Raw genomic sequence first — 18,106 nt, 5'->3', positions numbered from 1 at the left:
GAAGCAAGTGTAACATGCAAACCTCAGGATTGCTATAAAAATAACCATAAAGCGACATGAGTCATTTTTGAGAATCTATGACAGCCCAGCCCATTGGTACTCACTGGTTTCTTATCAGCATCACTAGGGGTGGTATATAATCTTCATACAGTTGCAAAGTAGAAACACCAGAGGTGTTTTAGATTTGTACATATTCCCGTATGATTAGCTACATCTTAATCTGGCCAGACTTTCAAGATGGGATTTTTCCCACCACCTTAGGGAAGGATCCTCTGGTGTTAAAACTATTTTATTCTTTTGAGTAACTTTTAAAAATTGGCTCTAAGATAAATGTTTCCCAACTTTTCCTACGAATCGGCTTCTAGGTTTTCGGGTCTGAGTTTTCAGTTAAATTTTTTAATGGAGGCATGAAAGGAATATAGATACAGCCCATCGGGCGTTGGCATGTAGTCTTCCGCTGATGGAGCAAATGTTTCAAACTGTTGTTATTCAAGATGGTTTTCGGGTGACTGCGCCCCGGGAGATGGCCCTTCGCTACGGGAGGGTGGGAGGTGGCTGGGAGCTGCCTCACTAACTAACAGAACTGCGGGCCGGATTTCTGGCCTGAACCCAGACGTGTCAGCGCCTCGTAGCTCCTAGGGAACCTGACAGGCAATTGTATTATGAAAGCTGACATGCTGAATGGGCCGCTTTTAACGATATTCTTTACCTGTCTCTTTGTGTTAAAGTGGGAACGAGCAAAGTAGCAGAGGAGAGAGTCAAGGAGGGCGGGAGGGAGCTGGCAGGTGGACTAAAATATCGGGCGGGTTTCATGTGCGGAGCCCAATGTAGACTGCGTAACAAGAAAGGGTTGCACAGAACAAATCTCTTTTGTTTCCTGTCATCTTTAAATGAGTGTCAAAGTAGGCAGGGGGGCTTTGACCGTTAACCGCACAATTTAGCCGGCCTGTTGTGTCCTGTGGGCCCCACCTCCTTGGAGTTTCTCAGATTAGAAAAGAAGACCCCAGCCCCTTATAAATGGGCCATCTCTTGTTCTTTGTGTCCAGACTGCCCAGTGTGAAATCCACAGTGACGTTAAATGTTTTCTAATGAATAATTACTGAAAGAAAATGGAGGACTATATGTGTAATGGATTGTAGCGCATTAAAATGTTTTATTTTGCGCACAAAAATGTTGTCCTTCACAAGCACCGTGATTGTTGCAAAAAGGCCTTTGTGCCGGACCTGTTTCAATGGATTATCTGCAAGCGTTTCCATCCCAAATGGGAATCAAAGGCCGCTTTTGGCAAACTAATGTTTTTCAAGATGGCAGCCATGAAACACATTTAGTATTTAAAGTTGCGGAGTTTAAAGGAATGTTTGAACTCGGGAGATTTTCTCACTTACTTTCCCCCCTTTTGATTTGGGAAAGGGTAGCAGCTCCCCACCCCCGACCTCTGTCCTGTTCCGGCAGCCGGACGGACGGTCCTCCTTTAGCGACTCTTGGAGCCTATTTCTTAGAGACAAGCAAAGATGTCCCAGGCGTGGGTGGTTGGCACTTTCTCTTGGCTAAATTTCATTTTATTTTTTTCCTGGGTGCATGTGGATGAATATGTGACTGCAGGGTATTTCAAATGTCACCTTGGGGTGAACTTATTAAGAATTTCCCAGTGGGTTTTACGGGGCAAACTATTGGGATTTGAGTGGCTATTCAGCGTCTAAGCATTGAGATTCTTGGGTTTGTGTGCCAGCTCTAATCGGTTTATGACAAAACTAATGGGAGTTTCTGTGCTGCTTGAATTGGTGCGGGGATATCTACTTCAGAGTTTCAATACTGTTTTGTTGCCAGTGAGACAACTGCCATAGCAAGGGTCTTCTCTCTCTTTCCCTGGAATTTTACTAATACTAATGTGAGGGTGCTGAGGACGAAAATAGCTGTGTCCGATGCTTGGCGAAATTTTTCTGGAAGGTAATGTTCCAAACTCTTTGGTCATCTGCCTTCATGGGGTCGAGGCTAAATGTGTTCGTTCCCTGGAAAAAGTCTCTTTGGTCCTCATGGATGTAGCCAAAGACATCCACAGTCTTGCTTTTTTCCATGGGATTAATCATATTGAAGTATTGTACTAAGAAAAAAAGACTAGATACGCATTTCTCATCTGTGAATTAAAGATGTTGACAAAAGTGGGTCTTGCTTGCAAGATACTGCCTGAAGTTGTCGTTGGTTTTTAAGCTTCAGATAAGAGACACAGACACAGGATTCTGTGTTAGAAACAGATACAAAAATCAACAGTTTTAATAGGTACAACAGAGTATTGATCTCCTTTCCGATAACGTGAACATAACTTCCATCCCCCGAGTCTTTCTCTGTTGGTTTATCCTGGTTACCTGCTGTCTTCACAAGTCTAACTAATTTTCCAGGTGAAACAAGCCTTCTCAGTGACTTAGCTTTCCCAGCTAAGATTTTATAGAGAATAAATGAAAAATAAAAGTGTGCACTTCCTCATAGGCACTGCTGTCCTACATTCTTTACCTTGAGAGGAAACATGACGATTAAGATGTGATTTTTTTTGTTTTGTTTTGTTTTTTAATTTATTGATTTTTCGCCGCATTGGGTCTTCTTGCTGCACACAGGCGTTCTCTAGTTGCAGTGAGCGGGGGCTGCTCTTCGTTGTGGTGCGTGGGCTTCTCATTGCGGTGGCTTCTCTTGTTGCGGAGCACGGGCACTAGATGCGCGAGCTTCAGTAGTTGTGGCACACATGCTCGGTAGTTGCGGCTCACGGGCTCTAGAGCGCAGGCTCAGTAGTTGTGGCACACAGGCTTAGTTGCTCCACGACATGTTGGATCTTCCTGGATCAGGGCTCGAACCCGTGTCCCCTGCATCGGCAGGCAGATTCTTAACCACTGTGCCACCAGGGAAGCCCCAAGACGTGATGTTTTTTAAAAGGCTTTTTATTGTGGGGTGTAACCCACACACTGAAAAGAGTATAAATAAATGTGCACTTTGATTAATTATTATAAAGCTCACACCCATATAACCACCATCCTGGTTACCCCAGAAACCCCTCATGTGCCTCTTTCATTCAACTCCTTTCATAGCCACTAAAGATAATCACTATTTGGATTTTCATGACTTTTTTTTTAATCATTTGTTGAGCATTTGCAAACAAAAATTACAGTTTTTTAAAAAATCAGACTAGTTTCACGAAGTGGCAGCATCTAGATGATTTTAACTGGTACAGAGATGGCATAGTTGTGTGTTCATGTGTATTGGGGAAAAGAACTAGCAAACCGCATGCATCACTGTTCAGATACTATTACTTAGAACAAAATGAAAGTAGGCCTTGTTGCTGATCTTGCATCAATACAAAGAAAAACAACTGAGTCAATAATAGAAAAAGGTCCGACTTGGACCCAGCAAAAGTCACAACTGAAATGTGCAGTGACTGGATTCATTAATGATTGTCTTTTGGATGGAGCAGATTGCTTCCAGTTTAAGTTTGGAAAGTGAAAGCAGATATCCAATAGCCTTTATTGTTCAGCCACCAAAGGCTTTGTAATTCTGTCAGCAAAAATGTGAGCTTTTACTCACAAGCTACAAGTCACCAAATAACTGTTGAGGAACATCAAGGTGTGTCCTTGTTATTTCGTTGATGGAGGGCAGGGCGCCACTGATCAAGAGATTTATTGAAAGGGCATATTCCTGTATTGAACCTTGTGGTTTAAAATTTGAGCTCTAGCTTGAGCCCAAAGATCATCCTTTTACTACTGAATTTATAAAAAAAATTCTATCCATTATGTTATTGTTACCAAAGGCAAATTCATGTGCCTGATGTACAGTGAGGCCAAACAAACCAAAACCTTGGAGTTTGGAGCAGAGAAGGGTTTATTGCAGGGCCGCGCAAGGAGCCAGGGGCTTGTGCCCAAAAAACCCCAAAGTCCTTGAAGGGTTTCAGCAAAGCACTTTTAAAGGCAAGGTGAGGGAGGGCCTTGGTTACTTGTTGCAAACTTCTTGGTGTGGGAATCCTTTGTTTTTGCAGCTGTCCACATAGGTCAGGTCACCATGTTCCTGTAAACCTCCAACAAGACAAATTTTATTCTCTGTTCTGCAACTTTTTATCTCTGTGTGAATGGACTCTTAAAGGTCAGAGCCCTGAGAATAGGCTACCCTGTATATTTCAGGCTATAGGCAAAATTCTTTTACAAAAGATGCAGAGGCAGCATGACTAAGCACCGGAAAAGGAACAGATCTAATATGGAGTCAGATTTGTTCTTCCCTCTTACATTATGTCTTATTTCACTGGTTACAAGCAATAGAAATAACCCTAATTAGGCCAAAAAGGAATTACTTTTTTCTTTTCTTTTGACCTTAGATGCAGGTGACAAAGATGGAGTGTCCCCAGTTCATATCGCACATTGTGGTCTTTGTGAGGCCTCTCTCCCGATTTGTTTTCCTCCTTCTTCCTTCCATTCACCTTCCCAATTAGAGATTCCCTCCCTCTCAGGGCATTTGGAACACATCCTTAAATATGGCTGTATCCGGGTGCAAATGTAACTTTGTTTTGCATGTTGCTTAAAGGGTAAATTTGTTTCTTTGTCCGTCGTGATGCATGTGATATCTTTCCACGTGGTCCAGTGGTTAAGACTCCTCGCTTCCACTGCAGGGCGAATGGGTTCTATCCCTGGTTGGGGAAGCTCCGCATGCCTGCAGTGCGGCCAGGGGGAGAAAAAAAAAAAAAAAGATTCCCTGGGGTGCATCTCCCATGCTCTTCAGTCCCTAGTGGTAGACACTGAGGTGACCTCCAAACTGAGCTGGCAGTAATGACCATTTCCCTTCTTTATATTCCTGCAATCAAGGTCTAAGTCCCTGGAGAGAGAAATCTGGAAGTCTGAGCTGTGTCTTCCACCCTCTTCTTGGCTAAAGGAGGTGGGAGCATCTTACTGGACTGGACCACGTGACACCTTCCAGTGGGAGAGAGGACACATCTGTGGTAGGGGTGTAGTCAGAGGAGGAGGTACAGGGGCTGGGAGAGCAAAAACAGACATTTAGTACCACAATAGGAAAAAAGAAATAACAATAATCTTGGACTCAGTGTCTGACCAGGCAGTGGGAAAAGCAGAGAGACACAGGAAGTGGGAACAGTGTGGACAACCGAGTACCTGTACCTGTCACCTCATGTAACTCTGTCTGGCCCACATCCCAGTCCAGTCTTGGACTATTAGCATATATTTGCATATATAATTTGCAGTCACAGTACACATATACATTTGTACTCTGCTGCTCTCCCTTAAAAAGGAGAAAACATCCGCTGCGTAATCTCATAAACATTACTTTAATCTCTATACATACTCTCTCCAGCTGGTGTAATATACTTGACTCTTTACTGTTGTAAATTTAATGTAGATTTTAGAGAACACCACAGAAACATAGAAACATCAGTTGTTCGAAATATTTCCTTAGCAGAAATTCTCAGGCGCAGCATTACTGGACCAAAGGTATAATAATTATTCTAATTTTTTTTTTTTTTTTTTTTTTTTTACATATGACATTACCTTTCTAGAGAGAATCAAAACTTACTAGGCTACTTGCAGTGTATTTGGTTTTAATCTCACCTCAAACTTGCAAGTATTGTGTATTATTCTATCCCTTACTTGATATTTTCTGGTAAAAGCATGATGCTGTTGTTATTTTCATTTGTATGAATTTAAATATTACTGATGTTGAGCACCAATAGGTAATCTTTGGCCCGGATGTCAGGTACTGCACAGGCAGCAGTAGTAACGGCAGTAACGTAGCTCAATCCGGGGCATGTTCCTTATTCCAGTTTTGTTGCAAAACTGAAAATGCTTCCCAGGCAAGTGGCAGTATGTACGCAAAACCAAAGGAGATCAAGCTTCTATTTAAAGAATGGCTTTGGGATTTTTCTTCCCATCCTTTTCTTCCATCTCAAACTTTTCCCCTCTGGCACTTGGAGCCTCGTGGGGGTGGGTGGTAAGCTTGGAGTTGGGTGCAAGAGCTCTGGAGTCGAGCTTCCCTCATTTACCATCTGTGGGCCTTAGATAGTTCTTTCCTCTTTTGAAAAATCAAGATAGGTGCTGTTATCTTTGTAATGGGACTTTGTAAGGAATAAATGAGATGATGAGATGGTTGACATAAGGCTAAGGACCCAGCACCTGCATCCAGGGTGCATCTGTGGCCCATCCTCCATCACAGAAGGAGGGTGAGATGCCTCTCTGAGACCCACTACCACCCAGACCACGGAGATGTGCCTTCCCTGGAACTTCGTGTGCTTTTTCTTTTCAGTTCACTTCTTTTTGCCAAAACTTCTCAAACCTGTGTCCCATCAACTTTAGGCACTACAATCAAACCCAAAGCAAAGGGGTCCAGTGGTGAGTTTTTAGCCAAAGCTACAATCTATCCAAGATAGGGGGGTTTGGAGAAGTTTGGGGGTCCCCATCCATACCCCTCAAGTCTAACCACATAGGGATCCTTGAAACAGCCCTAGAACTGGCTTTGAGGCCATTGTATCTGGTGGTTTTATTTTGTGGTTTAAGTAGGATGAGCAAATCTAGTCGAGGTTCCAGAACAATCTCCTTGCCACAGAACCAGAAGCTCTAAATGCAGGACACATCTGTGGTTCTCACTCAGATGCAGATAAACCTGTTATATGAAAGGGATGAAGTAGTATGTTGGAGCATTGAAACAGACATAGAAAAACACTTGCATTTGCTACATAAAAGGCCAAATTGAGTAGAGAAAGAAGAATGAGTTGGGAGTGACAGGTGTGTGTTGAATTGCAGGTCAGCCCCTTACCGGCTGGCTGTAGGAACTTCCTCAGTTCTCACTATTGTTACTACATCCATTGTTATTTTATTATTTACTACTTCTGGGGGAGGGACTACTTTTTATCTGGTGCTACCTCATATCCTTACAACAAATCTATTAAAGAAACATTGTGACCTCACGTTATATGGTAGCAACCTATTTGGGAGATTCTATACCTTTATAGAGTTCCATTGTATCACATGTACCATAATTTAATTTACCTGTTTCCCTACTGATGAATATTTGGATTTTATCTTTGTGAGATCATATATAATAGGATAAATATAAATAAAATTACTGCATCAAAGAATGTGTACTTAATTTTTAAAATATAATAGCAAATTACATTTCATTGCCATACTCTCACAAAGAGTATGTTCTCAAACTTTACCTGTCAAATTGCTAAAAATAAGAAATGGTATTTCAATAGTATTTCGATATATTTTAAATAGCATTTCTCTTTGGAGAGAAGTTAAGTATTTTTTCCTTGTGTTTAAAAGACAAATTTTCATGTTCTTTTCTGTGAATTATTGTTTATATCCTTTGTCCACTTTTGGGGTGTATGCATGTGGAAGGGTGTTCGACTTTTTCTTATTGATTTATGGAAGCTCTTATATTAAGGAAATGAGTCATTTGTCTGAGCTGTGAGTTGCAAATATTCTTTTCCAAAATTGTTTTTATCTTTTGACTCTGCTTATGATGTTTTTTCCTAGGCTGAAATTTTTCTATGTAGTTGATCAGTCTTTTCTTCTGTGGCTTCTGAATTTTGTATCATTCTTAGAAAGGCATTCCTCCCTTCACCTGTATTTTCTTCTAATATTTTATAATTTTCTTTTTTAATGTTTCAATCTGTGATCCTCTGGAATTTGTTTTGGTTTCTATTGTTTTTGATAAATGTAATTATCAAGAATGAAATGAAACTTTTATCAAATGCCTTTTCAGAATCTATGAGATGCTTAGTTTTTCCACTCTTGATCAATTGATACGGTAGATCTATTATTAATAGATTTTCTAATATTGAATTCCTGGAATAAATCCGACTTGGTCACGTTTTACTATTCCTTTATTGTTACATTGAATTCTGTTTACTAATCACTTATTGAGGAATTTAGTATTGATATACCTAAATGAGGTTAGCTTAGTTTTAAAAAATATTTTTATTGCAAAATACCATACATGGAAAAGAATATGTATGTGTGTGACTTAAAGAATAATAACTATATGTTTCCACCCAGTGTAAGATACTAAGTACAATTCTTGGTTTTCCTGGTAGTTGGATCACCTGTGAATGTATCCTTAAGCAACATATTGCTTAATTTTGCTTGTTTGGGACCTTGGTTAAAACAGAATGAAACTACACATATATGTGTATATTCTTATGTGACTTGCTTCCTTTGAACGATGCTGCTTTTTTTTTTAATAAATCAAACCATGTTGATGGGCCTAATTGTGATTCATTCACTTTCACAGCTGTGCACAACATAATAGTTGAATTAAACCTCTTTGTTGAATCTCCTTATCCAGGATCTGGCATGTATTTCCATTTCTTGAAGTCTTGTTTTGTGTGCTTCTGGAGTGTGTTAAAAAGAGCATGGACTCTGGAATCAGACTGTTGAGGTTTGAATCTCTGTCAGCTATACTATCTGTGTGGCAAGTTATTTAACCTCTCTGAGCCTCAGTTTTCACACCTGAAAAATGGGAGTAAAGTACCTATTACCTCATAGGGTTGTTGAAAGGTTTCAAAGGTTTCAAATGAATTCATATATGAAAAGTACTTGAGGTAGTACATGGTGCTCTGTATAACTGTTTGGTATGACTATAGCATTATGTGATAGTGATAGCCATGTATTTTATTATTGTTAGAACTTGAGGTTGTTCCCTGTTTTATCTTGTTACAAATAATGCTGCTGAGTTCTTCTTGTGTTTGTCCCTCACTGCACATAAACAAGAGGAATGAAGTTGCGTGGTCATCGGGAGTGTGTCCTCAACTTTTACTAGGCTATGCTAAATTGTTTTCCAAAGTAGTTGTACCAATTTGCACTCCTCTCCACAGAGTTTGAGAATTTCTGTTGCTGGACATTTTTGCTATCCTGTCCTATCAGGTTTTTAAATTTTTACCAATTTGTTAAGTATGCAGTTGTATTCCACTGGGGTAAAAATTTGCCTATTTTGTATTTTATTGGCCATTTTATTCTTCAGCAAAATGCCTGTTTGTCATTGAGCCAGTTGGTTTTTCTTATTCATCCCTAAATTCTCTTTAAGTGTTAGAAATAGTTTTTCTTTCACCCTGTACCTTTTCTTTTCACTTTTTAACTATCTTTTGATAAACAAAAGCTCTTGATTTTCATACAGTCAAGATTGCATGTCATTCCCTTTGTGGTTGATATATTTTTGTATGAATTATGAAGAAATCCTACCCCATGGTCCGGAAGATAACTTTTACATTCTCTTCTAAAGATTTATAGTTTTGCCTTTCACATTTAGATCTTGATTTTTGTCACATCTTTGAGATATAATTCACATACCATTCAGGCAATTCACCCTCTAAAATATACAACTCAAGTTTGTTATTATCAGTATATTCAGTTGTACAACCATCACCAAAATCAATTTTAGAACATTTTCACCACCTTAAAAAGAAAACTTTTATACTATAGCAGTCACTTCTCATTTCCTCCCAAACCCACTAACACTTGGCAACCACTAATTAACTTTCCATCTCTATATATTTGCCTGTTCTGGACATTTCATATAAATGGAATCATGTGATCTCTTGTGACTAGATTCTTTCACTTAGCATAGTGTTTTCAAAGTTTATCCATGTTATGTATCAGTACTTCATTCCTTTTTATTGCCGACTAACATTCCATTGAATGGATACACTACATTTTGTTTTTGCATTCATCAGTTGATGGACATTTGGGTTGTTCCCACTTTGGGGCCATTATGAATAATGCTGCTGTGAGCATGTCTATATGAGTTTTTGTGTGGACACATGTTTCCATTTCTCTTGGGTCTATACCTAAGAGGAGAACTGCTGGGTCATATGGGAAGTCTATATTTAACATTTTGAGGAACTGCTAGGCTGTTTTCCAAAGTGGCTGCACCATTTTATATTCCATCAACAGTGTGTGAGGGTTCCAATTTTTCCACTTCCTTGTCAACACTTGCTGTTGTCCGACATTTTGACTGTAGCCATACTAGTGGGTATGAAGTGATGGCTTATTGTGATTATGATTTGCATTTTCCTATTTCAACTCTTTTAATATACAGACTATCTTGCAGTGTTCTTCCACAAATGATGAAACTCCATAGAGTTTCCCAGGCTGGATTTAGGTGATTGTGGTAGAAGCGTTTTTTTTTAAAGTGTTTCTCATTCTTTGTTTTCCTTTGAATTGGAAATTAGATTCCAGACCTGTGCAGCCTAAACACTAGTCACTAGCCACCTTTGGCTATTTAAATCTAAATTAATTAAAATTAAATTAATATTTCAGTTCCTCGGTCTCATCATATTTCAAATGCTCAGAGGTCACGTATGGCTCATGGCTGCTGCATTGGACAGTGAAGCTGCAGAATATTTTCATCATCTCAGAAAGTTCTATTCTTTTGAAGTGTTGGCCTGATCAGACTCAGTGAGCTTAATCACTTAAGATTAAGCTGTGCATGATCTGAATCCATTGAAATCTGAGATTTGCTTTATGACCCAGGTGGTGGTCAATTTTTGTCAGTGCTCTATGTGCTAAATGTATACTGTGCGATTGTTGGGTGTAGTGTTATACTTGTGTTAGCTAATTGTGCTGTTTAGATTTTCTCTGTCCTACCGATTTTTTGGCCATTGTTTTCTGTCAGTTGCTGACAGAGGTTAGTTAAGGTCTTCCACTATTAGACTGTCTGAATAAACTACAGTGCAGTTGACCCCTGAACAACATGGGGGTTAGGGGTGCCGACCCTCTGTGTAGTCGAAAATCCACTTATAACTTATAGTTGATCCTCCACAGATTCAACGAACCACAGGTCCTGTAGTACTGCTGAAAAGCAGTCTACTCTTGAAAAAAAATCTGCATTTAAGTGGACCCACAAAGTTCAAACCCGTGTTTGTTCAAGGGTCAACTGTATAGTATGAACATACAGTGGAGTGCTTTGCATCTAAAAAGGAATGAGGAATGTCATTGTAAACAACTCTGAAGGGATCTCCGGGATAGATTTCCCAATGAAAAGACAGGTGGAAACATAGCTTTCCAAGCATATGCCTAAGAAAGGGGGGAAACAAATCTACATGTGTATTTGCTTCCATTTAAGAAAAGAAACAATTTTAGCGTTTTAAAGCTTTTGAAATGGTTGTTTACAGTGGGAAGAAGGGAATAGGGTGGAAGGGACAGGCATGAGAGCTAGCTCTTTGAATATGCCTTATTTTGTTTTTGGCACCATTAAATATATTTTACATAATGATAAAACAAAATTTTAAAATTAGTCTCCCCAAATAGGGAATAAAACAACAGGAATGAACCTAAATATGTATCTGATTGCTGGTACAGATGGCCACATGGAAATCAACTATTTCAAGGGAGCTTAAAAACACAGTAATGTGCCTATACAAACCCAGTGAAGTACATTCTGAAGACGAATAATTTAAAAAATTTCAAACTCTCTTCAGTAATCATGTTGATGATGGTGTTCATATTGCTATTCTTCTTCGTCTTTTTTTTTTTTTTTTTGGATTGCTATTTTGAGACTGTTGTGTGTATTGTGGAATAAAGCCAATGAGTAATTGACTGTGTCACTGAAATGGAATTTTAGACAGGAGAAAGAGGAAGAGATATAAGTAAAATAAGATTAAGCACAAACCCCTTTGTTGTGTATATGAATTGGTAGAATCAGAATAAACTCATTATGTATTTTATTTTAAGAATACTTCTTTGCTCTCTAGTGAAAAGCCTTAGAAACAATGATCAACCCAGTGTCAATGAGCGCCCCTAGTGTCTGATTATGGTATCTACCATCTCCCCACTGAAAGAAACCAGAGCTCCTTGGGTAGATTCAAGGTCTGGGCTGAGAATATATAAAATAAACCTAAAAACAGCTTGGCATTTTGATAAGCATGGGAAACTATCAAAGACTATTAAGGCCGTGTCAAAAGGACTCAAGAGCCCGCTTAAAGGGTTCTCACTGGCCAAAAATCGGATAATTTTAGCATCAGTAAGGATAAATAATTGCCACGGAATGAAATATATCAAATACATTTAAGCCTACTAGCTCCTAATATTAAAAACTCATTGTCCTCTTTGAAGGATGCTACAGAACTAACTCATTATTCTGAAAATGGGAAATCAAGCATTTATTCTGCCTTTTTTTTTTTCTTTTTTCAAACTGTACCTCAGGGTAACCAAGTAATTGATAAGGTTTCTCTTTATAGAAGGATCCCAGCTAATAAATGAAGAAGTGGTAGAACTGGAACATTACCATTTTTTTTTGCAGTCTTCTAAGAAAATGTGGATTTAGGCAATGTGTATAAAAGCACTGACATCTCAAAATGACAGCGAGACCTTATGTGCCTTCCGCTGGAAGTACACTTCACTGCCTATAAAGTCTTTTTGCCAGAGTAAAACTCAAGCCTGTATTTGATAAGTCCTCTAGGTCAAACTACCAGTTTTTAGGAAATGCAGGGCAAAGAAAAACATGTTAAATGACCCCATAAGTATGCAATCAACAAAAATCCAGAAGGTGGGAAATTCTACAGGACAAATTGTCCAATTTCTTCAACAAATACACTGCAAGAAAAAAGGAGAGGGAGCCCATAGGACGAGAGACTTGAAAGACCCATTGACTAAATTCAACGTGTAGACCTTGTTTGGATCCTAATTTGAGCAAACCAACTATACCAATATCATATAAGATAGAGAAATTTGAACACTGTGTATGATAATTAACATTAAGGAATTATTGTGAAGGTCTTTATATATGATAATGGTGTTGTGTACATATAATTTAAGAGCTTTTTACCTTTTAGAGATACCTACTGAAATATTTATAGATAATGATATGGTGTCTGCTTTTTAATTTTGTATATTGAGGTTTTTTATGACTTACCTTGAACAAAGTGTTCTGAAGTATAAAATAAAATTCAAAAGCTACAACTCTAGGGCTTATTTTCTCCCTTAAAAAAATGCCTCCTCATTTTCCAAGCTTAAGGATAGTAGCCAAACCTGTTGGCTGAGTTTAACATGCAAGAGCTGTGGCTCACATTCAAACTGCTATTCTACCAATGGAAAAGCCTTTTGGCATCTGTATTAGTCAGGTTAAGCAGCCTTAGGCTACAGTAACAAACAGCCCCCCAACTCTCAGAAGTTTACCATAACAGAAGTTTATTTCTTGTGTTCACAAAGTCTCCTAGGGTCTGGATGATCCTTTAGAACTTCTCCATGTGATGACTCAGAAATCTAGGCTGTTTTGGTTTTGTGGCTCATCCATTCAATGAGAGAAATTCTCAATCATTGCAGCACTGAAGGAGTCCTAATAACCCACTAAAGGGTCTGGCACGAATGTCACTGCTATTCACAACCTGTTGTCTAGAAGTAGTTATGTGACACCACCTAACTGCAAGGGGAAATGTGGGGCAGCCCATGGAATATCTGGCAGGCATTTCTGTTGCTGCCAAAGCATCTCACCATCTTTATTCACATTGTGCCCACCTCCCCCGCTGCCCTCTATCCCCCGGACACACTGGGTCAAGCACTAGATTGTGTAGAAGGTGATATGATCAGATCACCATTGACAACATGATGCTTCCAAAACAATGGTCCCGTTGGGAGCATCTCATTGAATCCCTTGCCTTCAGATGAGTGAAATACCTAAACCATCCAAGAGAAAGGGTGGCCTGCTTTATTTTGCGGTGTCTGCTGCAGAGCTTGCAAACTAGTGTCCCATGAGGCTAAATACATGCTACAGGACTTTACATAAAATTCTACGTTTTAAACTTTTCTTGAGGAATTGAAAGGTTTGGCAACACAAGCCGTATATCCGTCAACCAGCCAAAACTGAGCAGTGGCTGCACACAGATGGCCATTCACTCCCTAGTCTTAAGTGAGTCCCGGCCACCTGCAGCTTGATTGAATCCCAGTACCTGCTCTTTAGGTAGCAGTTTGTGATCACTGCTGTGTGTGTTTGCGCGGTGGTATCTACTACAGTTTTATCACCCCAAAGATGGAGTTCTTTCATAGGTATAGTAAAGACCTCTCACTCTTTAATTTCCCTCTTGTCTGGTCATTTATGGTGTTAATGTTCTCTTCTTGATAAAGTCTCTTAATCGTCTTCTTTTTGGTCAAAGCTGAAACCCTTCAATTTCTTTATTACTGTTCCCCTTTCTGCTCCAATATTTATCCCTCTGACTGTTCTTGTCAATATCATTAGGCTCCTCTACCTTGTTCACACCCTTCTAAAGGTATTTTGAAACAAACTAGATAAAAGAAATCCAGATATTAGAATTGAAATACTGCAACAAACAAAACTCCAGGCTGACACGATAGACTGTGCTTTGGCCCTTGCAAGTTAAAATTATTGTCACATTCCTTAATCTAAGAGGTTTTGTCAAATCTCTTTGGGCTGGAAGGTCGCATAATGCGCTGGGGCTGACTGCAGGACTCACTCCTGTAAGCATGCTGCGGCTCCCATCTCTAGGACTGGAATAAGAAAGAAGCTTTGTTACAATCTCTGCACCCTCCACCTGCAGAGATCCAACTGCAGTAATATTTGTGGGTACAGCTCCAGAGATTACTTGAGACTCCAGCCCACTCCTAATTTAATATGGGGCTTGTTGACTACGTACCGGCGGATTTCTTTTTTGCTTTATTATGGTCTTGTTTCTAATAATCTAATTATTAATATTAATGAGGACAGAAGCCAGTACTCACAGAGCTGATATGGTACCTGGCCCTGTTCCAAGAGCTTTCCATGGTTCTGTTCAAACCAATAAACCTATGAAGTAGGTACAATTCTATTCCATTTTACAGACATGAAACAGACTGGGGCTTGGAGAGATTAAGAGACCTTTCCAAGGATTTGAAACTGGACAGACTCATGTTCCAAAGTCCTTGTGCTTCATCACTATGCTATACTGCCTCCCTTAAAAAAAATAGTTAAGGGCTTCCCTGGTGGCGCAGTGGTTGAGGGTCCGCCTGCCGGTGCGGAGGGGCGCGGGTTCGTGCCCCAGTATGGGAAGATCCCACATGCCGCGGAGCGGCTGGGCCCGTGAGCCATGGCCGCTGAGCCTGCGCGTCCGGAGCCTGTGCTCCGCGGCGCGGGAGGCCACGGCAGTGAGAGGCCCGCGTACCGCAAAAAAAAAAAACAAAAAACAAAACGAACAAACAAACAAAATATTTAAAACGGGAATATTTGTAACACTAATATAGTTTGATCTAAATGCATCGTTTTCATTCTTAGAGAACAGGTGATTGCACTTTCTAGCTCCATTTAGCTAGTGAAGGGAGACACCTGGTGGTGATCTTGTTTTTTAAAACTTTTCATTATGGAAAATTTCAAGCAAATACAAAGTAAACAGAAGAGTATAATCCCTCCTGTACCCATCACCTGGCTTCAACAATTATGAACATTCTGCCATCCTGTTATCATTTTTACCTCCGCCTACTCCCCATCGTCTCCCCACTTGATTATTTTTTATGGTTCTTTTTAAAACAAAATTTACATGTATCATAATGTACAACATTGTAACCACTTATCCTGACAAATAGATGCACCCATGTAACTCAGAGTCCTCTCAAGTTAGAGTATATTTCCATCACTCCCAAAATGTCCTTGGCCAGGCAGTCCCCCCATAACCAGGCAACAATTGTTGAGATTTTCACTGTCGATTAGTTTTGCTTGTCCTGGAATTTCATATAAATGGAATCATACGGCATGCAGTCTTTTGTGTCTGAAAACTTTCACTCAGCATAATGTCTGTGTCATTGTGCATACCTGTCATTTCTCTTTCATTGCTGTACCCCTTCTATTGTATAGATGTTCCACAACCATTCTCCAGTTGATAGGCATTTGGATTGTTTCCAGTTTGGGGCCATCATGAATAAACTTGATGTAAACTTTCACGTTCCAGTCTTTTTGTGGACATATGTCTACATTGCTCTTGTGTAAATACTTAGGAATAGAATTGCTGGATGAAAGGGTAGAGGTTTGGTTAACTTCATTAGAAACTGCCAGACTTTTCCCCAGTGATTCCATTGCTCTACCTTCCTGCCAGCAATGTATGAGAGCTCTGTCTGCTCCACATCCTCGTGAATGTTCGAGGTCGTCAGTCTTTTTCATTTGAACTCTTCTGGTGGCATCGCATTGCGGCTCTGATGTGCATTTCTCTGATTACTAATGATGTTGAGCATTTTCCTATGTGCTTATTGACCATCTGTCTGTCTTCCTTTGTGAAGCATCCATTCAAGTCTTTTGCCCAATTTCTGTGGTTTTTTTGCTTTTTTTTAACTGAGCTGTTGGAGTCTTTTATTCTAGATACAAATTCTCTGCAAATTCTTTTATTCTAGATACAAATTCTTTCTATTCTAGATACAAATTCATGAACATTTTTTTGCCAGTCTATGGCTTGCTGATTCATTTCTTAACAGTATCTTCTTTTTTTTGTTTGTTTGTTTTTTTTTGTTTTTTTTTGTGGTATGCGGGCCTCCCTCTGTTGTGGCCTCTCCCGTCGCGGAGCACAGGCTCCGGACGCGCAGGCTCAGCGGCCATGGCTCACGGGCCCAGCCGCTCCGCGGCACGTGGGATCCTCCCAGACCGGGGCGCGAACCCGGTTCCCCTGCATCGGCAGGCGGACGCGCAACCACTGCGCCACCAGGGAAGCCCAACAGTATCTTCTGATGAGAAGGTTTATATTTGATGACGTTCTAATTTCTTGTTTTTGTCTCTTACAGTTATTTCTTCCTGTGTCCTAAGAAAATTTTGCCTTTCTCTGGACGCAAAGATATTCCCCTCTGTTTTCTCCTGGTAGCTTTACAGATCTTGCGCGTGTATCTAGATCTAAAATCCATCTCAAATTAATATATATTAACTCTGTATACTTATATATACATATATAAATGTATATAATGTACAATATATTTTATTGTATAATATACACGTGTATGTAGTCTGATGTAGGGGTTGAAATGCAATTTTTCCTTATAGATATCCGGTTGTTTGTACACCGTTGGTTGAAAAGATTTTCCTTTTCCGCACCAAGTTGTTTTGGTAACTTTGACAAAAATCAGTTGACACACAGTCTTGATTATTTAAAGAAGTGTGAGTCCTCTAGCTTTGTTTTTCTTTTTCAAGATGGTTGCGGCTATTCTAGGACCTTTGCACAGCCATATGTGCCAGGTGTCCATTTATTGTCTCTCAGATCCAAATTCACCCTTCCGTACCTGCTCTGGGATAATGAAGTGGACTCCTTAAGCATTTCTCCTTGAAGAGGGCATGATGTCAATCTTTGTCACTAGAAGGTGCTGGAAGGACATTGCAGTAGCAGAAGGTTTCTCCTCATGGCTCCTTTTGCGATGTTTTGCTTTTCCTTGCCTTTCAGCTGCCGTCAGCTGCACGGTGGGATGTGGCGGGCAGACATACACGGACTGTGTACCCAGAGCACGGAGTCCCTGTGACTTTGCAGCCCTGACCTGGTCACCACCTTGCCACAGTCCTCCCAGTACAGACATCACACACTCCAGCCCTCCTACCCACAGCAGCTCCCCACTCACTCTGCACACCCCCAGCCTCAGCTTACCTGAGCCCTGGCGAGCTGTTTCCCATGGCCCTCCCAACCCAAACAGGGCGGCACCAGGTCTCCCGCCCAGCAGTGATCTGGTTCCCTTTGCTCGTCTGTTCCTGGGAGGGTTTTTCTGCTGCCTGGTCTGGTCTTAGTAACCTAGCAAGATTCTCCACCATCCAGCGGGCTGCCACCACCCTTCTCCGGGGAGGTCTGCAGCCCAGCCTTTGGGAGGAGACCCTCCAAGTTTGTCCTTTGCTGATGTTGAAATACTCCTCTGCAACAAGATCGTCTTCTGACCAACGTTCTCATCACTCATCTGGGAATTACGTAGCAAGTTTAGGCAACTAACATTCAGTGAGTACATCATGGTCAGGAAAGCAGGCTATAGGGCCAGGCTATCTAGGTGCATATCCTGGCTCTGCCTTTTGGCAGGTCTTGGACATGTTTTATAACCTCTCTGTCCTCAGTTTTCCCACCTGTTAGAATGAGCATGATAAGAGCATAGGGTCAGAATGAGGATCAAGAGAGATAATACATGTCAAGCATCTA

The 18,106-nt window shown here is 40.3% G+C and overlaps 1 protein-coding gene across 1 annotated transcript in view; it reads left to right on the top strand.

Moving 5' to 3' along the window:
• Window positions 1–16,089: 16,089 nt before the first annotated feature.
• The window catches only part of MYO1H (myosin IH), a 47,445-nt gene continuing 45,428 nt past the window's right edge, over window positions 16,090–18,106 (top strand). The window contains exon 1 of the mRNA XM_024120753.3: window positions 16,090–16,098. Coding sequence (XP_023976521.2) covers window positions 16,090–16,098 — 9 coding nt within the window. The remainder of the gene's footprint in view (window positions 16,099–18,106) is intronic.

This window comes from Physeter macrocephalus, chromosome 19 (assembly GCF_002837175.3).
Source record: "Physeter macrocephalus isolate SW-GA chromosome 19, ASM283717v5, whole genome shotgun sequence".
Classification (NCBI taxonomy): domain Eukaryota; kingdom Metazoa; phylum Chordata; class Mammalia; order Artiodactyla; family Physeteridae; genus Physeter; species Physeter macrocephalus.
Note: the sequence above shows the minus strand (reverse complement) of the source record. Positions and strands in the feature narration are given on the sequence as shown.